Source organism: Lepus europaeus, chromosome 14 (genome assembly GCF_033115175.1).
Source record: "Lepus europaeus isolate LE1 chromosome 14, mLepTim1.pri, whole genome shotgun sequence".
In the NCBI taxonomy this organism is placed as follows: domain Eukaryota; kingdom Metazoa; phylum Chordata; class Mammalia; order Lagomorpha; family Leporidae; genus Lepus; species Lepus europaeus.
In genome coordinates, this window is record NC_084840.1 from 69,092,491 (window position 1) to 69,114,674 (window position 22,184).

The window sequence follows — 22,184 nt, forward strand, 5'->3', positions numbered from 1 at the left end:
CACTGGATGATGGCTTTGTGACTGGATGTGTGGTCAAACTCAGAACGCTACATGAAAACGCCACTATCTGCTGCCCCCAGGATGCGTGTTAGCAGGAAAATGGATCCTAAGTGGTGGCCAGCACTTGAACCAGGCACTGTGATACGGGAAGTAGTAGCTTAACTGCTCTGCCGCAACAATGGTATTTTTTTTAATGTATTCATTTTATTTATGTGAAACATGGAGGGAGGGAGAGAACAAGAGAGCGAGAGAGAGAAAAATGAGAGAGAGAATGAGATCTCCCAACCGGTGGTTGACTCCCCAAATGCCTGCAACAGAACAGCCAGGGCTGGGCCAGGCTGAAGTCAGGAGCCAGGAACTCAATCCTGGTTTCCTGTATGGGTGAAAGGGACTCAGCTACTCGAGCCATCACCTGCTGTCTGCCAGGGAACACATTAACAAGAAGCTGGAACTGGGAGTAGAGCCAGAATTTGAATCTAAGGCACTGGGATATGGGCCGTGAATATCCCAAGAGGTCCCTTAACCACCATGTCAAATGGTCACTCCAAAAACATTAGTAACAAGTTTTACCTAAAGATATCTACAGAATGCTTCACACATTAGAAATTGTACTTTGGGTCTAGCTTTATGGCACAGTGGGGTAAGCCACCCTCTGGGGTACCCACATGCCCTATCAGAGCGCCTGGGATCAAATCTTGCCTCCACTTCTGATCCAGCTTCCTGCTAATGTGGCTGGGAGGCAGCAGATGATGGCTCAAGTGCTTGAGTTCCAGTCACCCATATGGGAGACCTGGATGGCTCCTGACTTGAACCTGGCCCAGTCCTGGTTGTTACAGGCATTTGGGGAAGTAAAGTAGCAAATCGAAGATCAATCTCTCTCTTTCTGCCTTCCAAATAAATAATCTTTTTAAAATGTATTTTTTCAGTCACACCTAGAATATTTACCAAAATGTGACCAAATCACAAAGCCAATTTCAAAATGACCACAACTCAAGATCAGCTGTCTTCAACCCATATGGCAGTGTACCAAGAAACAGCATAATCGTAACTGAGGATAATACACAAGGGGTAAGAAACTTTTAGGAATCTGGAGTAGACACTAAATTGTAACAGTGTGTTCTCATCACTACAGGAGTTTTTTGTTTTTGTTTTTTAAGATTTATTTATTTACTTGAAAGAGTTACACAGAGAGAGGAGAGGCAGAGAGACAGAGAGGGCTTCCATCTGCTGGTTCACTCCTCAATTGGCTGCAATGGCCGGCACTGTGCCGATCTGAAGCCAGGAGCCCAGGAGCTTCCTCCGGGTCTCCCACATGGGTGCAGGGGCCCAAGCACTTGGGCCATCTTCTACTGCTTTCCCAGGCCACAGCAGAGAGCTGGATGGGAAGTGGAGCATCTGTGACTTGAACCAGCCACCATATGGGATGTCAACACTGTAGGCGGCAGCTTTACCTGCTATGCCACAGCACTGGCCCCAAGGAGCTTTTTAAAATACGCCTTCCAGTGCCTTATCCCAGATCTAAGGAGGAGAGGGTCTAGGCTCTGACACACACTCACGCAGGACAGTGGGCCACTATCAACATTGAGTCAACTCTCCCGGCCTCGACACATCAAAGTACTGCCAAGTCCAAATACTCTGCATTTCCATCTCGTGTAAAAAGATCATGGCAAAGGGCCAGTGCCCCACAAAAATAACCACAGAAGTCACAGATTTAAGAAACAGCCTAAGAACTCTGATACAAGCACCATTGAGTAAATGCAAATGAGTTTTACAATATGGTTTAAATCTCTTCTCAGAAACTGTCAGGATGTTTATACTGGCACGCTTCGCACTTTCAAAAATGTGACTATTTTCAGCTCTGTGAGATCCCAGCAGTAATCACTTGTGCAGGAGTCCAACCTCACCCAAGACATTTACCAAGTGAAACATCTGCACCCAGCAGCCAGACCTTCTGAATGGCAGCAGCCCGGGGTGTCTGCCAGGCAGATACGGAGACACGGTGGCAAGTTCCAACACGTTCAAATGCCACTCTATGAGGGAAACTGCCTCACTTTTAGTATCTGTAAAATGCGGGCAGGCAATATGCACCTCACAAGATTTTATGGATTAAATGAGATAATAATCCATTGTCTTCTGAGAAATAAACATCCTCAGGGCAGTCTGCTGGGTTTCCTCACTCACTAATAGACTTGATACCGCTCACCATGGGCCATTTCCTGAACCCTGACAGCTTACATCTCTGTCACCCTCACTGGAAGATAAGCTCCTTGAAGGTCAGAGGTTATCTTGTTTGAAGCTTCCTGTTCCAAGCGCAGTGTTGGGGCCAGCATGGTGGCGTAGAGGGTAAAGCCCTGGCCTGCAACACCACCAGTCCCATATGGGTGTGGGTTTGAGTCCTGGCAGCTCTACTTCTGATCTAGCTCTCTGTTAATGTACCTGGGTAAGCAGCAAAAGATGGCCCAAGTGCTTGGGCCCCTGCACCTTTGTGGGAGACCCAGAGGAAGCTGCTGGCTCCCGGCTTTGGTCTGATCCAGTCCTGACCGTTGTAGCCATCTGGGAAGTGAACCAGGAGATCGAAGATGTCTCTTCCTCTCTGTAACTCTTTCAAACAAAATGAATATATTTTTTTTAAGATTTATTTTATTTATTTGAAAGAGTTACAGAGAGAGGTAAAGACAGAGAAAGAGGTCTTCCATCTGCTGGTTCACTCCCCAGATGGCCGCAACGGCCAGAGCTGGGGCCATCCGAAGCCAGGAGCCAGGAGCTTCTTCCACGTGATCTCCCACGTGGGTGCAGGGGCCCAAGCACTTGGGCCATCATCCACTGCCTTCTCAGGCCACAGGAGAGAGCTGGATCGGAAGAGGAGCAGCCGGGACCAGAACTGGCGCCCATATGGGATGCCGGCAGTGCAGGTAGAGGATTAACCTAGTGCACCACAGTGCCGGCCCCTCAAAAATGATTCAAAGGACTCACAGGCGCCATTGCCATTAAGGCTGAGTGAGCACAGAGGAGGAATGAGAAATCCCTGACTTCTGCTGCTATGGGAGTGATGCAATGGGAACCCTATCTGCCACCTTCCTAACATTTAGTGAGCTAAACTTCTCGGAAAAGAGCTTATGTGTCAGACCATGAAACTTCTGCTGCAGGAACTTCTTACTGAGTTAGGTTCTTGTTTTCTGATTGTTCTAATCACAGAAGGGCTCATCATTTCCAAGGTTTAAAGAGCAAATGTTAGGCATTTCTCTAAAAAAGACATAAAAACAGCTAACAGAGGCATGAAAAAATGCTCAATATTACTAATCATTAGGGAAAGCACATCAAAACCACAGTGGGGTATCTATCACTTCACACCTGTCAGAACAGCTATTATCAAGAAGAAAAAAGACACCAAGTGTAGTGAGGATGTGTACACTGGTGTACACTGTTGATGGGAATGTAAATCAGTAGAACCATTAAAGAAAACTGTGTGTAAGTTTTTTTCTAAAAAAAGAAAACTAAAAAACTAAAAATAGCATTACTACATGATTGAGCAAGCAATCACACTCTGGCTACTGACTCAAAAGACTTGAAATCGGGGGGTCGGTGCTGTGGTGCAATAGATTAATCCTCCGTCTGCAGCGCCAGCATCCCATATGGGCACCAGTTCTAGACCTGGCTGCTCCACTTCCCATCCAAGCTCTCTGCTATGGCCTGGGAAAGCAGCAGAAGATGGCCCATGTGCTTGGGCCCTGTACCTGTGTGGGTCTCGAGACCTAGAGGAGGCTCCTGGCTTCTGGCTTTGGATAGGCCCAGCTCTGGCCATTGTGGCCATTTGGGGAGTGAACCAGCAGAAGAAAGACCTTTCTCTCTGTCTTTCCCTCTGTCTGTAACACTATCTCTCAAATAAATAAACAGAATCTTTAAAAAAAAATGATCTGAAATCAGTATGCTGAAGATGCACCAGCCCGGCACTCCAGAGTTCACTGGGACATTTTTCATAACAGTCAATTTATAGAATCAACCTAAGTCCATCAATGAATGAATATATTAAAAGGAATGGCATATACACACAGTGGAATAAGAATTAGCCTGACAAAAGAAATAAATTCTGTCATTTGCCACAAGATGGATGGAACTGGAGAAGGTTAAGTGACGTAAGCCAAGCACAGAAAGACAAACACCATGTGTTCTCACTGATCTGTGCAATCTGCAACAACTGAACGTGAAGAAGCAGAGAACAGAATGATGGTTACAGAGCCAGTGGGCTGGGGAAACGAGGCGGAGATGGTCAAAGAGTACAAGCCCTAACTAAATGGGAGATCAGTTTTTTTGTTTTGTTTTTTTCTTGCTTTGAGATATATTGCACAGCCTGGTAAATATAGTAAATAAATAAAATGTATTATTATAAAATGTATAAATAATAAAATGCGTTATAGTAAATAAAATGTAGTATTATAATGTAAAGATAGTAAAGTTTAAATGTTATCATCACAAAAAGTATTAGATTAAAAATAAGCAATAAGTATTAATAACTAGCTTGATTTAATTATTCCACATTGTATTTATGGATCATAACATCACTTTGTACCCCACAAACATATAAACAATAATCTGACAATTTCAAGTTTAAAATGAATAGCCATAAACGAATTCTCATCTTCAGTCTAAAAGTAAAAACAGTTCAAATCACTCTAAGAATCTTATCTGACTAAAGATAATTACTGAAATATCAAATGACAAATTGTTAGCCATGAAAGTGTACAAACTATTCTAAGCTAGCCCAGCTCAGTGACAAAAATGGAGAGGATGTAAAATGACCATTATCCACTTGTGCAACGCTCTTATGGTAAAGCATATCAAATGTAAGTTTACTTACCCTACTGTCTCTATATACATCGAATACAACTGTAAAGAAGAGAAGGACTGTTATTAATGAAGGAATATTTCAATAATCGCAGTCTCCTTTTGAAAATTAAAGTGCATTTTATTACCGTTAGTGAAACACAGCACAATATAATTGACCTTGGGGTTCTTAATGCCTCTAAATCTCACAACTTCATACAAAAACATCACCCTGCTTTCCTTTTCTCTATCCCCAATCGCAAGCCCTCATGTTTAAAAATTCAAGCCAAACAGCAACATCATCTCAACCTGCTCACTATTATAAACTGGTCATCTCAGAACAAGGGAGGCTGCTAGTGAAGTACTAGTGAAAGGAGCACCGATCGCTTGTTTGGAGTATGAAATGAGGAGCATTTGTAATAAGAAATCTAACTATGCTTGTGGAATGACTCTTTTTGTTATTTATTTTTTATTTGAGAGAGACAGAGAAAGACAGAGCTCTCATGCTTCGTTCACTCCCCAGATGCTGGCGATGGCCCATCTGAGCCGTCACTGCTATCTCCCAGGGTCTGCCACAGCAGGAAGCTGGAGTCGGGGGCCACAGCCGGGACCTGAACACAGGTAGTCCAGTGTGGGACACGGGCATCCTAACCATGACGCCACACGCCTGCCCCAGTTCAAAATTCCACGGAAGACAGTGTTGGCAAGGAAAGAAAACAGAAATGACTTCAGACAGAGTTTTAAGATGTATAAAATTCTCTCTCACACAACTGACTTCCAATTCCTAAAAACAACTCACAGTTGTTTACTTTGTGAGTGGTGCTGCCTTTGATCATTCAAAGAAGACAGGGAGGCAGACGCACTTTGTTCTCACAAGACAGACCTTCCCAAATATACACTCACACAGCTAAAGTGACAGGACAGAGAACTGGCTCTGTGTTACAGATTCTCATTCAATAAGGTAAAGTTAGCATGCAAGCCATCAGCAATACCAAAAAGTAGTAAGACAAGTTCTACAGAGACTGTATTTCAGATCCAGTTTTTAAAATATACACGGTCCAGAAGCATTATGTATTCCCCTTCATTTTCTTGGGTCACTAAAAAATACTCACAGTCTTCATCTAAGAATTTATACTGGATGTGTTTCTTGAAAAAGTCTTGTATGCATCTGCAAATGTCTTCCTTTTGTTTGGAAATATGATCATAGTACTGTGTGTAGTCTCTTTGAGAAATACCTGACAAAAAAATATTTCAGACTGTATTATTATACCACGTTCTCTTCAAAAACACCAACATGTGACTTACACTTTTTTTTTTTTTTTGACAGGCAGAGTGGACAGTGAGAGAGAGAGACAGAGAGAAAGGTCTTCCTTTTTGCTGTTGGTTCACCCTCCAATGGCCGCCGCGGTAGCGCGCTGCGGCCGGCGCACCGCGCTGATCTGATGGCAGGAGCCAGGTGCTTCTCCTGGTCTCCCATGGGGTGCAGGGCCCAAGCACTTGGGCCATCCTCCACTGCACTCCCTGGCCACAGCAGAGAGCTGGCCTGGAAGAGGGGCAACCGGGACAGGATCGGTGCCCCGACCGGGACTAGAACCCGGTGTGCCGGCGCCGCAAGGCGGAGGATTAGCCTAGTGAGCCGCGGCGCCGGCCTGTGACTTACACTTTTTTGGGAGAGAACCACTGACGTGGATCAGAGACCAATTAGATGAATATTGCCTTACACACCTTATTCAGTCGTAAAGGCTCAGGCAGATATGTGAATCCTAAAGTTCTACGTTGCCAGGCATCCTTACTTTGGGAAAGCTAATTTTACTTAGTACAATGGAAAGAATTCAAAGTCACAAAACAGTTAGTTATGTAAGAAATGAAGCAAGCAATTTTTAGGCCTGTACCCATAGATATCAGCTGCTGCTTTGATTTTTCAAGGAAATATCTACAAGCTGTGTTCTCTTCTACTTTCTTTGGGAAAACTGACAGTACTCCTCACCATATGTCTGCCACATTCACACTGGATTTCATAGAAGTCGTCTGTTTCTTGCTCTAATGAGCGACTCTACCTTCCCAAGCCTGATTTTTCAAGCCACAGAAAGCAAACGCTCCTCTTTTGAAAGTGACTTGCTGACACGATTCCAAATACATTTAAGGACTATTACGTGCATGTCAGTTTGCTGGAGTCCTAGGAAAAAGGCCTCTGCTCTGAAATAAGGACTTCTCATTCGTTCATCAGAAGCCACAGGACTCCCCTCGTTAGCATGCTTACGTTGCAAGTTGTTCAGGAATATGTGACAATATGACAAATTCAAACACCCCAGATCCCTTTTAGTTAACAATACTGATTTGATTCTACTCAAATTGCACTTTTCTGGGTTGAAGACAAACATTATTTTATGGAAAACATACACAGACTAAAGAAAAATATAACTATTTTCAACACTTAATTTGAACAAACTATAGCAAACAAAACAGTAAACTGAGGAAAGATCTAGAATAACTCACTTATTTGTCCACATATTTTCTCTTGCTAGAATAATAAACAGTGCTCCAGTAGTATCAATAAAGTTTCAAAAACTTGGCTTTTTATGATGCTTAAAATAAGCAATTTACTGCTAATAGTACTTGAAATATCTCAAACAGAAAGCAGGTAATAACTACAATCAACTTCATTTCTGAAATCTAGGCAGACTGACACTATCTTCTTCTGGGAAAACTGCATATAAGCTCAGGATCTCTATCAACACAGCATTCCAGACAGTACCAGGCGGGTAGAGGCGGCATCTGAGATTAAAACTATCTGTTAGAGACCCTTGTCTTGATTACTGGAAATCTACTTCTGTCATAGCTTATCTTCTCTCTAGGTTTTTTAATTTTTATTTGACACATAATAATTACACATATTTATGAGGTATACTGTGATATACATACACCATGTAATGATCCAATGAGTTTATTTATACAATGGAATACTATTAAAATAGAATACTACTTATTCTTCATAAGGAATAACTCATTTGTGGTAACATGGTTCTCTCCTTTTAAAGAGTACATTTTTATTTAAAAAAAATTATCTACTTATTTATTTATTTAAGTCAGAGTTACAGTCAGAGGTAGAGACACAGAGAGAGATCTTCAATCTGCTGGTCCATTCCTCATTGGCCACAACGGCCAGGGCTGGGCCAGGCCAAAGCCAGAAACCTTCATCCAGGTCTGACATGAGTGGCAGAGGCCCAAACATTTGGGTCATCTTTCTTGCTTTCCCAGGCACATTAACGGGGAGCTGGACCAGAAGTAGAACAGCCAGCACTTGAACCAGCACCCATATAAGATGCGGCGGCAGGGCCAGCGCTGTAGAGTAGTGGGTAAAGCCAAAGCCAGCAGAGCCAATATCCCATATGGGCACCAGTTCGGGTCCCAGCTGCTCCACTTCCAGACCAGCTCTCCGCTATGGCCTGGGAAAGCAGTGGAAGATGGCTCAAGTCCTTGGGCCCCTGCACCCACCTGGGAGACCAGGAAGAAGCGCCTGGCTCCTGGCTTCAGATTGGCACATCTCTGGACATTACAGTCGACTGGGGAGTGAACTCTCTCTGTCTGTCTCTCCTTTTCTCTCTGTGTAACACTGACTTTCATTTAAATAAACAAATCTTTAAAAAAAAAAAAAAAGATGCAGTGGCTTATCCTGCTGTGCCACAATGCAGGCCCCCAAAAGTACTTTCAAATGTAAAAACTCACCAATAAGCTTGTTTTCCTTTACAAAACATCTGAATTCAGCCCCAGGAATCAACTCACACCATTTCCGAAGAACAAGCTGTAGACAAAGAAAAAAAAAAAAAAAAGCAGCACAATTATGCAACAAGATCTACTAGACAATTTTATACCAAAATTTTATCTTAATAACTGCCATTATCAAATGGCTTTAAAAAGAGGGATCACAAAATATTCTTAGGGTGAGATATAGAGAACAAAGTTTTGATTTATTATTCTAATAAGCAATGGAAATTGTGGTAAAACTCCATGCTAAAAATAAATCTTTGTCACTTTTCATGTTGAGAGTTCTGACATAATACATAGCACCAAGGAGGAATAAGTTAAATCTTATCATTGTTAGGCCACAGTTACCTGGAATTCAAGTTCTGTACTCCTCTATGAATGCTGAAAAATAACATAATTTCAAAGTTCGCTACCTTTAAGCACCATTCTGTAAAACTTACTCTGATAAATTTATTTTGGGAATATCACAAAGAATCATTTAAACCTTCTATGATTTTCACATTTTTCTTTTGAATATTATGCGAGAGGAAAGACAGGAGGAGAGAGGGAGGATGGGAGAGAGAGAGCACACTCTCTCATTGCTGGTTGATTCCCCATGTACTGTAAAGGCCCTCAGGTGGGGTGGAATCTGGGTGCTGGGAACTCAATCCAGGTTTCCCACAAGGGTGGCAGAAATCCAATGATGTGACCCATCCATCACAGCTGCCTCCCAGGGTTTGCATTAGCAGAAACCTCCAGAGCCGAGAGCTAGAGTCAGGTATTGAACTCAGGTACCCCAGTGTGGGGCAGGAGTGTCATAACTGCTAACCTAAATGCCGACCCCCATTATTGTAGAGTAAGCCAATTTACCAGTGGTCTAAGTCCTAAGTGGGGCTTATTACTGTAATTAATATTATATATATATATATATATATATATATATATATATATATATAACTCTCATATACAGCTTGAGATTCCTAATCTAAAAATGCAAAATAGCCCAAAACTCAAAACCATTTTTAAAAATTTACTTCATTTCAATTCAATTCAAAAGCAGAGAGAGGGAGAAAAAGGGAGAAAAAAATCTTTGATCTGCTGGTTCACTCTTCCAATGCCCGTAACAGCTAGGGCTGAAGCCAGGAGCCTGATACTTCACCTAGGTCTCCCACATGGGTGGCAGAGACTGAAGTATTTAAGCCATCACCCGCTGCCCCTCAGGTGCACATTAGCAGGAGGCTGGATCAGAAGTGAAGTAGCCAGGCATCAAATCAGGCACTCCGACCTGGGATGCCGGTGTCCCAAGAGTTGTCTTAACCACTGCACCAACTGCCTACACCACTCCAAAATCTCTTGAGTGTCATGTTAGTACTCAGAAAGTTTCAGATTTGCAGCACTTTTTTATTTCATGTTTTTGCATCAGTGATGTTCAACCAGTCAGGTCTATGCAAATATTCTAAAGCCCAAAACAATTCAAAATCTGAAACACAATTGTTGCATTTTGGACAAGGTACTTGCAACCCTTATTACTGTATCATTGAACTGCTACAATTTTAGAAACAGTTGACAAATGGACTCTTCTCTTTGGGTTTTCAAAATGCTCTTTGAAGACAACCAGTCCTGTTCTTCAGCAGTATTGACCGATGATAAATGGCTAACATCTCCGCCCTCCCTAGTGGATGCACCTCTTCTCCCTTCAAGACCTGTGTCATGGAAGTGGACATCCGGCAGTTAAAATGCCCACACCCTCCATCTGAGTACCTGGGTCCAATGCACACCTCTGGCTCCTAGGTCTAGCGTCCTGCTAATGCAGATCCTGAGAGGCACCCCATGATGACACAAGTAATCGGGTTCCTGCTGCCCACATGAGACATGCATAGTCCCCAGTTCCCGGCTTTAGTTTAGCCTTGGCAGTCACAGGCATTTGGAGAGTAAACCAGCATGTGTGAGCTCTCTTTCTGGCTTCTTTCTCTTAAGCATCTAACATTTAGAAATTTAGAAAAGGGGTTGGCATTGTGGCATAGCGGGTAAAGCTGCCACCTGTGATACCAACATTCCATATGGGTGCCAGTTCGAGTCCCGACTGCTCTACTTCTAAGCCAGCTCCCTACTAATGTCCCTGGGAAAGCAGCAGAAGATGGTGCAAGTGCATGGGCCTGGTACCCCCATGGAAAACACAGAAGTTCCTGATTCCTGGCTTCATCCTGGCTCAGCCCTGGCTGTTGAGGCCATTTGGGGAGTGACCCAGCAGGTGGAGGACTTCTCTCTCTGTCTCTCAACCAAAAGAAAATAAATACTATTTTTTTTTTTTAATTCAGAATACAAAATATATGCCTCAGAAATTTAAAACACACTGATTTCATTTTTCATTACTGTGAGCTCTTGGTCAAGCCTTGTATATGTCATATTTTATAAAAGAACCCAAGTATTGGGGCTGGCATCATGGCACAGGGGTAAAACTGCTGCCTGTGATACCAGCATCATCCCATAGGGCACTGGCTTAGGCCTGGTCCGGACCTTGCGACTGTAGCCATTTGGGGAGTGAACCAAAGGATGGAAGATATCTTTCTCTATCTCCTTCTCTGTAACTCTGCCTTTCAAATAAATAAATAAATAACAAGTATTTTAAACGAAGAACCTCAAACCAAAATATTACACAGTTCTTATCTATTAAAAGCTGACAGTTGGCCGGCGCCACAGCTCAATAGGCTAATCCTCTGCCTGCAGCGCTGGCACCCTGGGTTAGTCCCGGTTGGGGCGCCGGATTCTGTCCCAGTTGCTCCTCTTCCAGTCCAGATCTCTGCTGTGGCCTGGGAAGGCAGTGGAGGATGGCCCAAGTGCTTGGGCCCTGCACCCACATGGGAGACCAGGAGGAAGCACTTGGCTCCTGGCTTCGGATCAGTGCAGCGCGCCAGCTGTAGCGGCCATTTGAGGGGTGAACCAATGGAAAAGGAAGACCTTTGTCTCTGTCTCTCTCTCTCTCACTGTCCACTCTGCCTGTCAAAAATAAATAAATAAATAAAAGCTGACAGTAGTATACATGCATATACTTAATGGCTACAGTGATTTTTTATTTGTAACGAATAAGCAAGCAATTGTACCATATGAATAGCAACTTTTTGAAAGTTCACATAATCTTTATTGAAATAATGTCTTGCACAAGCAGTACATAGAGTGTGGTTGATTTTAAAAGGTGCAGCTCTCCTCTACCATGTCCCCTCCTCCTCAGAGATGACGGTGCTGTTTGTTCCTTGTATGTACCTCCAGAAGTATTCTGAGTACGAGTGTATCGTGCTTATGTATACTTCCTAAGACACAGACAGGAACATCAAAGCACAGGGTTCTGTGGACAACTTTTTTTCATCTTAATTACGTAAACAGCATCACTTTCCCAGGGTTTGAAAGCTGGGTTTTCAGCTCTCCGCACTAACAGGCTGCTGGTGCTGAGAGGAAAGTGCGGTAAACAACCTCAGGTGCCGCCGATGGCATCTCAGTGAGAGCACGCCTGAGAGAGAGAGGGGCTAAGGAAACCAGCCTGTTCGTGTTTATGTCTCCAGCAAAAAGTAATAAGACACAGCAGGCGCTTAACACACAGGGGCTTGTTCAGTGAGACCACAGATACGAATCTATTCTGTATGTATAAATCATGTCATCAGACTTCTTAATGACCTGGGAAAATGTTCACACTGGGCTACAAAAGTGAAGAAACCTCACAAATGGTAGGTAAAAATCTCCATTACAAGTGCCCTAACATCTAGTCATTGCGGGTGGCCTGAAATAGAGTAAACTAACTGGTCTACATATACTGTGTCATCAATCAGAAAACCAACATATATTTACTCAACACACTAAAATGACTCAATATGGGAAGTTCCAGAAAGCTTGAAAGCATGAATATTCACAAAAATGGTGAGAAACAAGCAGACAATGAAGAAACTAAAACCAAAAATCACTGCACTAACTTCACTGGTATTATAAAGTAAAAAATGAAAATGTTTTGAAATTATGGAGCAAGATGGTCATCAAATTATTAGCTGTCTGTGTTTCAAAAGTTTGGCATCTTGGCAATGCCAAGTGCAAGAAGAACCAAGAGTGATGGTATACATGGTGCATCTGGGATGCTGCTGAAACCCGGAACCAGAGTTTAACAGAAAAGTATGTTCCAGATCCATTCACGACAGCGAAGAGCGGCTTCGAGCACTGATCATCACGTGTGCAGGGTTTACCCTCTCAAAACTAGGAAACTATGGAACAGAAACTCGAGTCTGCCATTCAGCTCATTATGATTTCTAGTCAAGTTGTGTTTTCACTAGCTTTATGCTTCTCTAAGTTAATTTTAAGATGAGTAAAATATGTAAAAAAAATTAAAAAGCTAACACGGTGATGACTTGTTTCCTGGTATATCAGGCTAAAAAACTTAATCAGGTTTGGCAGGGGGTGGGGTGGGGTGGGTGTCAAGAGTACCAAGTGTTTGTTTCATTAAAGAATATTTAACTTCATATGTATTCTATGAGTATAATAGATACATTTCATAAATTTAAACATTTTGTGGCTCTAGGTTTCTAGGGAAATCAATCTAAAAAATTTCATTCCTTTCACTTAAGAATAAATGGCAGGGCTGGCACAATGGTGTAGCAGGTTAAAGCCGCAGCCTGCAGCACTCGCATCCCATATGGGCACTGGTTCGAGTCCCGGCTGTTCCACTTCCGATCTAGCTCTCTGCTATGGCCTGGGAAAGCAGTAGAAGATGGCCCAAGTCCTTGAACCCCTGCACCCATGTGGGAGACCCGGAGGAAGCTCCTGGCTCCTGGCTTCGGATCAGCTCAGCTCTGGCCATAGCGGTCATTTGGGGAGTGAACCATTGGATGGAAGACCTCTCTCTCTCTCTCCAGCTCCACCTTTCTCTGTAATTCTGTCTTTCAAATAAATAAAATAAATCGTTAAAAAATAAATAAATAAATGGCAGGGCTGGCACAGTGGTGTAGCAGGTAAGGCCACCACCTACAGCGCCAGCATCCCATATGGGCACCGGATCAAGTCCCAGCTGCTCCACTTCCAATCCAGCTCTCTGCTATGGTCTGGGAAAGTTGTAGAAGATGGGCCAAGTGCTTGGGCCCTGCATCCACATGGGAGACCTGGAAGAGGCTCCTGGCTCCAGATTAGCATAGCTGGCGTTGCAGCCATTTGGGAAGTGAACCAGCAAACAGAAGTTCCTCTCTTTCTCCCTCTCTGCCTCTCTGTAACTCTGCCTTTCAAATAAATAAATAAATAAATCTTTAAAAAAAAGAAGAAGAAGAAATGGCAATTTTCAACTCACCTTCATCTAGGATTATCAATGTCATCAAAAAGTTTCTTACCTCATATTCCAAACAAGGATCTGGAGAATCATCAGTACAGTGAATAAATCTTTGGAAGGAAAAGAAACGCAATTGAGTGGTTTTTTTTTTTTTTTTAAATGGAGGTCAATTTATGCGCACAGATTTACCTATACTTTCCATGAGAGCAATGCTTCACCGACAGCATCCAGAAGCAGGACACTAGTTCAGATGTGATGAACATTTAGTAAGCATTATTGGAAGCTATGCCTAGGAACCACATTTAATCCTCAAAACAACATCATGAGTTCTTAGAATCCTACAGATAGTATAAATGACATGTTGATCAAAAGGCAAAGAAAGTAAGACCCAGAAAAGCCCAAATTTAGCAACTTGGCCAGTACCAACACTCTAATCATCTAACTCTAGATTCTCAAGGGAGGCAGGACAGCCCTGCCATTTTACACATTTTCTGTGATTCCCGAGGGCAAGAGCTGGCAGTCTACTTCCCCTTAACATTCATTGTGCCATGGCAAGCCTTTTCCCACATGCCATTTTAATAAACATCTGATAGACCTTTTCAACCTTCCACTAAGTATAAAATCCTGCTTCATGAACAATATTTCACATGATTTATTATTAAATGTCTATCTTTATCAAAGATTGAGCTAGGTGCTGGGGGAAACAAGAACAACATACTCTGACAGCACAAAGGAGGAACTGATTAGCTATGTGTTGTGTGCGGAAAGGAAGCGTGAGCTGAGGCAGGAAGGAGAGTGACAGGGCCTGTGGTTGTCCAAGACTGACAGGAGGCCGGTACTGACCGAATGCAGCTGAACGAGGGGAGGGCCAAGAGACAATGCTGAACACAGATTTTGGACAAGGAGTATCTGGATCATGAAGGGTCTTGTTTGCCTTAACCTAGGGAGGTAGCACTTATTATATAGACAGTTGGAAACTACAAGAAGTTTCTAAATTTGAGAGGTCTTCAAAAAGTTCACAGGAAATGTGTTATGAAAAAAAAATGTGTGGATAAAAAAAAGTTTTGCACCAAAATAAACCTATCTTTTGATTCCATTTTTCCGTGAACTTGAAGTATCCTTGTATGTGAGGGTGATCATTACAGTTAGGCATTAAGAATGTCACCACGGCACAATGGTATTGGATAGTTTAGGGGAAAGAGGGGCAACATGGGAGGCAGAGAGGCCACAGCCTCAGTGAGGAATGAGGGGCTTACTAAGGCAAAGGGAGTGGAAGGTAGAGGAGAAGCACTAAAGAAAGACACTTAGAAGGCCAACTCCATAGAAACTGGTAACTGACGGAAAGGGAAGTTCAAGCAAAAAAGGGGCCAGGATGGCTCTCGGTTGTCTGGCTTTGATGACTGCTTGGAGGCTGACGCTGATGCCATTCACTAAGATAGGAGGAAAAGCGGGTGGTGTGGGGTGAGGACAGACAGGGGACACTGTGTGTGGCTGTGTGGAATGGAGGCAGGCAACTATGGGAGAAGCACACAGAGACATTCAGAGAGCAGCTGGGAATAATGAGAGGCAGAAGTGGAGGGCGACAGTTTGGAGGTAACAATCACGAGGGTCAGGGGCCAAAGTCAAGGAAGTGGAAGCCATCACCCTAGGTAGAAGACAGAATCCTGGGGAATGGCAACAATTAAAGAGTGCTAAAAAAAAAAAAAAAAAAAAAAAAAGCTGAGAAGCAAGCAAAAGTAACAAATAAGAGAATGACATCCTCAAAGCTAAGGGAAAAGAGACAACAGCGAGAGGTGAATTGACTCAAATGCCAATAAAAAGTACAAGACTGTCCACTGGATGGTGACTTCTGCTGGAAGAATTTTAGAGAGCTCTGATGAAGGCAGAAACTAGACTGCAGGCAACCAAGGAATGGACAGGAAGTGAGGACACAAAACGAAACACTTGACAGCAGCCTGACTGTGAAGGGTGGAAGAGAAAGGACATGCAGAGGAAAAGAAAGGCAGTCTGTATGTGGCTGTCCTCACTTGCCATTTGTGAGTCTTTAAGAGTGACGTGAGTCAGCAGGGAGGGCTTGACAACACAGGAGAGAAAAGCAAAGGAAGTGAGCTGGCTAATCCACACAGCATCTCCACTGCAGTACATACTTGTAATATACACATATACAGGGGTCAAGACACATTTTTAAAAAACAACAACAAAAAAAACTTTTAACAATGTCTTAAACCATTTACAAGTAAAAATGAACTTGAAGAGCTTTTTTAATTTCCCTAAATACATGATTAACTTGGAATTCTCCATAATCATTTATGATTTATACTACAAACAATAACAATTTTAGTTAGATTGGCTGCAATTCTAAGCATATGAACTTCTGTAGCACTAATAATCAGGCATTGACTGACACAATCCACATTGCAAAGAGAGGCATACACAGGGTGCTTTGTTAAAAAGTCAGCGAGTTTTCTCTATGAATAGGTTTATTTATTGAATACTAAATACGTACCAGGCACCATATGAAGCACTGTACATTTGCCATTTCATTTAATCCTTCAATAACCCTGTGAAAAAGTACTATTATAATTACCCACATTTATTACATAAGGATACCCAGGTTCCAATGGCCAGGTAACAAGTGGGAAAGCTCAGGAAACCACACACTGGCCCATTTCTCTGGAGATTTTAGATCTGATGGGGGAAGCTCTCAGGGCAAGTTTAAGAACAAATAAACCCACCTAAAACCCCTAAATACTGGTGGAGCTCTAGGTTCATATAGCTAAAAAACAAAGAAAAACACACACACACACACAAACTGTATCATTAATCAAATCCTATTTCCACATTATCAGATGAATCTTCCCAAACATCAAAGGGTGAACTTCTGTCTTCACATAGTTAAGCAAGCGCTGGTGCTATTTTAAGAGTTCATTTTGGGCCAGCGCTATAGAGCAGAGGGCTGAGCCTCTGCCTGTGCTGCCGGCAGCCCAGATGGCCGCCAGCTTTAGTTGTGGCAGCTCCTCTTCCAATCCAGCTCTCCACCATGGCCTGGGAAGGAAGCGGAGGATGGTCCAAGGGTTTGGGCCCCTGCACCCACATGGGAGTCCTGGTGGAGGATCCTGGCACCTGGCTTCGGATTGGCCAGCCCTGCTCGCTTGCTCGCTCGCTCTCTCTGTAACTCTACCTCTCAAATAAATAAATAATCCTTAAAAAAAAAAAAAAAGAGTTTATTTTTCTCCAGAAAGCAAAAAGCCCTTGCTTCAAATAAAACTAATTTAAAAGTATACCCAGAAGAGTTACAATCTAAAAATAGAAAAATAATTTTTGATATATTTAAAGATTTTTTAAAATAAAAATTAGTCTCCTAAGTTGCTTTATATTAATCAAAATTAAGGTCATGAACTGTCAAGTTAATAAAAATTATCATAATTGTCTTTATCCTTACAAAATATCTCAGCCTTTTCCTCCAGGATCAGCAGACTGGTGTTACATTTCTACAAATTTTGATTTTAACCCTTAACTAATTCTCACATTGCTACTTTTAAGCAGGTCCACATTTTAATACATATTTGCATTCCACCATCTTGTAACATTATTGTAAAAGGTAGATGCTTTCACCTGTATGTTATTTTATTTTATTTTTTTTTTATTTTTGACAGGCAGAGTGGACAGTAGAGGGAGACAGAGAGAAAGGTCTTCCTTTTTGCCGTTGGTTCACCCTCCAATGGCCACCGTGGTAGGCGCGCTGCGGCCGGCGCACCGCGCTGTTCCAATGGCAGGAGCCAGGTGCTTCTCCTGGTCTCCCATGGGGTGCAAGGCCCAAGCACCGGGCCATCCTCCACTGCACTCTCTGGCCACAGCAGAGAGCTGGCCTGGAAGAGGGGCAACCAGGACAGAATCCGGCGCCCTGACCGGGACTAGAACCCGGTGTGCCGGCGCCGCATTTTTTAGCCTACTGAGCCACGGCGCCGGCCACCTGTATGTTATTTTTTAAGCTTGCTAGTTTCAGGAGGAAGTGAGAACATTTGTGCTACAGAGCTTATTGTACGAGGCCTTGTCTTATTAAGATGATAAACCAGATGGCCAAGGATCCACACAGACAGGAAAGTGCTGGGCCCTCAAGCCAAGATTGAACAGAAAGGTCCACAATAAGGCTTTCCGGAGCTCAGCTGACAAATTGTAAATTGCACTGTGTGTGAATAAATTCCATTTATATTATGAAGAGGTAGGTTTATTTAAAAAAAAATTTCTGAAATATTTTTTCCTGGGTTAGTAAGTATTTCATACTAATTGGGAAAATTTCTTTAATTATAAATTTCAAGAAGGCACCAACAGAAAGTATGTTTTAAACCAGTGGCACTAATTTAGGTTGAAAGTTGGTTCTTATACTAAATTTTAGGCTCATAATTCTTCGTAGGATAATTACAAGTTCTCTAGTAGTCTTTTTTTTTTTTTTTTTTTTAAAGATTGATTTATTTATTTGAAAGGCAGAGCTACAGAGAGGCAGATGTAGAGAGAGAGAGAGGTTTTTCATCTGCTGGTTCACTCCCCAGATGGCCACAATGGCCAGAGCTATGCCAATCCAAAGCCAGGAGCCAGGAGCTTCCTCCGGGTCTCCTATGCAGGTGCAGGGGCCCAAGGACTTGGGCCATCCTCTACTGCTTTCTCAAGCCATAGCAGAGAGCTCGATGGGAAGTAGAGCAGCTGGGATTTGAATCGGCGCCTATACGGGATGCCAGCATTGCAGGAAGCAGCTTTACCTGCTATGCCACAGCGCCGGCCTCTCTAGTAGCCATTAAATCTAAACACAAATGTTATTAAATAATGAATGCCTTGTAGTCTACAATATAAACTACAAACTAAAAGAATTCTCATATAACAGTAAAACTTTAATTTTGAAGGAAGGAAGAGAAATATCTGCAAAGTCTACTTTGATGAGAGCTACTGTAAAATTTGGCAGCCTCTTTTCTAATAAACCAGGGAACTGCCAGTTAACAGGAATTTTTGAAAAAAAAAAAAAAAAGAAAAAGGATTCTAGCCCCTAAAAGTAAAAGAACTAGGCTTAGCTAGGATAGATGACTAACAGGACTGTTTCTTTCTTTCCTTTTATTTCTACCCAAGCTCCTTCCCAAATCATTCCCTCGGTTTAAACAAGGTTGGGTTTCTTGTCGACCAAATGGTCTGACTATAAATAGGCATATTTATTAACCCCAAACATGTTTTGAGACTGTTTCTGTGGTCCTCCTAACTCACCAACACACAGGTTCTCTTGTGTTGTTCTCAGAGTTTTGCACACTGAAAGGGCGAATGTAAACCACTCAGTAATGAGGGTGCAGGTCTGGGGCCACAGGAGAGACGAGGGGAGCGTGGACAGTCAGGAAAACAGGGATGCATGATATGGAAGGTGAAATATCTTATAACGTCATGTAGGTGAGAGAGTATGCATGGGTATTACTATGGTGGCTGTGCTTAATTAAGAAATACATTGGGAGAAAGCTAGGTAGAGGTAGAGACCAGAGGCTACTTTAGCGGCAAACACTTGAGTTGGAAACGAATCCTACCTGTTGGGGGTTAGGGGTGAGATTCTAGTACTGGTGGTTTGATTTACAATATTACCTACGCAGCTTGTGTGAGCCTGCCACCATGGCAGGAGTGAGGAAGGAGAATCACAACATTAGTACATCTTTAGAAAAGCCTTGGTGAATTCATTCTGAACAATGTAGGCATTACCTAAATCCACTTACTGAAATCACAATGTCATCATTTTAAAAGTAAGGAGACCAGTGCGGCTGTGGTGCAGTGGCTTAAGTCACCATTTGGGAAACCCACATCCCACACTGGAGTGCCTGGCTTGAGTCCAGGCCCTACCACTTCCAGTCCAGTTTCCTGGTAACTGCAACCTGGGAGGCAGCAGGCGATGGCTTAAGTACTTGGGTCCCTGTCACCCACATGGGAGACCTGGAGTTCCAGGCTCCTGGCTGAAGCCTGGCCCAGCCCTGGCTGTTGCAGGCATTTGGGGGAGTGAACCAGCAGATGGGAGATCTCCTTCTCTCTTTCTCTCTTTCTCTCTCTCTCTCTCCCTGTTCCTCTCCCTCCCTCCCCCCCCCCCCCCCCCGCCCCTGACTTTCAAATAAAAATAAATGAATAAACATTAAAAGTTGGGAATGGTATTGTGATACACCAGGGTAAGGCCCTCAACTTGGGACAACTGCATCCCATATCAGAGTGTTGGTTTGAATCTGGGCTACTCTGCTTCTGAAGCAGAAAATGATGGCTCCAGTACTTCAGTCTATGCCACCTGCATGGGAGACCCGGAGGGAGTTCCTGGCTTCTGACTTCGGCCTGGCCCAGGCCCAGCTGTTGTGAGTATGTGGAGATTGAACCAACTGATGGAAGATATCTCTCCACACCCCTCTCTCTTTCTCAGTTTGCTTTTTAAATGGATGAAAAATAAATCTTTTTTCTTTTAAAAGCATAAAGGTCACAACATTGTACCTCGCAGTAAACAAGTCCTACTTGTAAGAAAGAATTTAAAATCACGGGAAGAACAAAAGAAACATTTCAAGCCAGAGAAAAATTAAACATCAAAGCTTTGGTGTTGTAGCTTCTTCTGCTGTTCAAGAGGTAAAGTGAGTGTTTCAGTACACAGAAGTCATTTCTTCAGCTTTTACTATTGGTGACAAAACTAAAGTGACACTCAATGTCTGTGTCTGGACATGTTCACTGTGTCTGAACAGTGACTGAACATGTTCACTGAACTCTTCCTTCCGAGGCAGACACTTTGGCCTCGCAGTTATGCCACTGGTTGGGACAACCTGCATACCGTGTCAAGTCCCAGCTCTGCTTCAGATGCCAGCTACCTGTTAATGTACACCATGGGAGGCAGCAGGGGATGGCTCAAGGACTTGGGGCCCTGCTACCCACAGGAGACACCTGGACTGAGTTTCCAACCATTGGCTTCTCCCTGGCCCCTGGCTGTGGTGGGCATTTGAGGAGTGAACCAGCAGATGGGAGCTCTCTCTCTCTCTCTCTCTCTGCTTCTCAAATAAACAAATTAAAAAAAAAAAAAATCACAAGGTAAAAGGCTCTGTTAGGTCCACTCAATGCACAAAATTTTACTCCTGAGACTGTTTGCTACTAAACTTTAGGATTAAGGTAGTTTCCTCACATCTGTGGCATCAGTTATGATGGTCAACTATAGTTTAAAAATATTAAATGGAAAACTCCAGAAAAGAACAATTGAAAAGGGGCCGGCGCTGTGGCATAGCAGGTTAACACCCTGGCCTGAAGCACCAGCATCCCATATGGGCAGTGGTTCTAGTCCCTGTTGTTCCTCTTCCAATCCAGCTCTCTGCTATGGCCTGGGAAAGCAGTGGAAGATGGCCCAAGTCCTTGGGTTGCTGCACCCCCACGGGAGACCTGGAAGAGGCTCTTGGCTCCTAACTTTGGATCGGTGCAGCTCCGGCCGTTGTGGCTAATTGGGGTTCACTCCCCAGTGAACTGTCAGATGGAAGACCTCTCTCTCTCTCTCTGCCTCTCCTCTCTCTGTGTAGCTCTTTCAAATAAATAAATAAATCTTTAAAAAAAAAAAAAACAACAATTGATAAGTTGATATCACACACCATTCTGAGTAGCACAATGAAATCTCACGCCCTCAGGACCAGAATGCTCCGCTTCCTGTCCAGCTCTCTGCTGTGGCCCAGGACGGCAGTGGAAGATGGCCCAAGTCCTGCACCCATGTTGGGGACCGGGAGGAGGCTCCTGGCTTCAGATTGGTGCAGCTCCGGCCGTTGCAGCCATCTGGGGAGAGAACCATCTGATGGAGGACTTCTCTCTCCCTCTCCCTCTCTCTCTGCCTCTCCTCTCTCTGTGTAACTCTGACTTTCAAATAAATAAATAAATCTTTAAAAAAAAAAAAAAAGAAAAGAAATCTCACGCCCTCCCCCTCTGACCTGCCCAGGACATGAACCATTCCTCTGCCCTGCATGTCCACGTCCATGCTGCATGTGCTAACTGCCCGTGAGCCACTCAGCAGCCACCTTGCTTATCAGGGTGACTGTTGTTCAAGTGACCCTGGTTTTACTCATACTTCCCCCAAACTGGAAGAGTGATGATGCTGGCGTTCAGATACACCAAGGAGAAGCCATAAAGTGCTTTTTTTAAGTGAAAAGATCCGAGTTTATCAGAGGAGGTATATATAGGAAAAAACAGTGCATGCAAGTTTCAGGCACCCACTGCAAGTCTTGGAATGCATTCCCTGCAGATAAAAGGGAAGAAATAAGTCTAAAAATTATGCTGAACATAGCTGAGTTTAAATTACCATGAT

General features: G+C 43.2%; 1 protein-coding gene across 2 annotated transcripts in view; it reads right to left on the minus strand.

The window, feature by feature from the left end:
• CDC123 (cell division cycle 123) overlaps window positions 1-22,184 on the minus strand; it is a 73,935-nt gene that overhangs the window by 8,946 nt on the left and 42,805 nt on the right. For both annotated transcript variants that reach the window (XM_062210900.1, XM_062210899.1), the window contains 4 exons: window positions 13,923-13,971; window positions 8,548-8,623; window positions 5,934-6,056; window positions 4,856-4,884 (listed from right to left, as the gene is read on the minus strand). In XM_062210900.1, coding sequence (XP_062066884.1) covers window positions 4,856-4,884; window positions 5,934-6,056; window positions 8,548-8,623; window positions 13,923-13,971 — 277 coding nt within the window. The remainder of the gene's footprint in view (window positions 1-4,855; window positions 4,885-5,933; window positions 6,057-8,547; window positions 8,624-13,922; window positions 13,972-22,184) is intronic.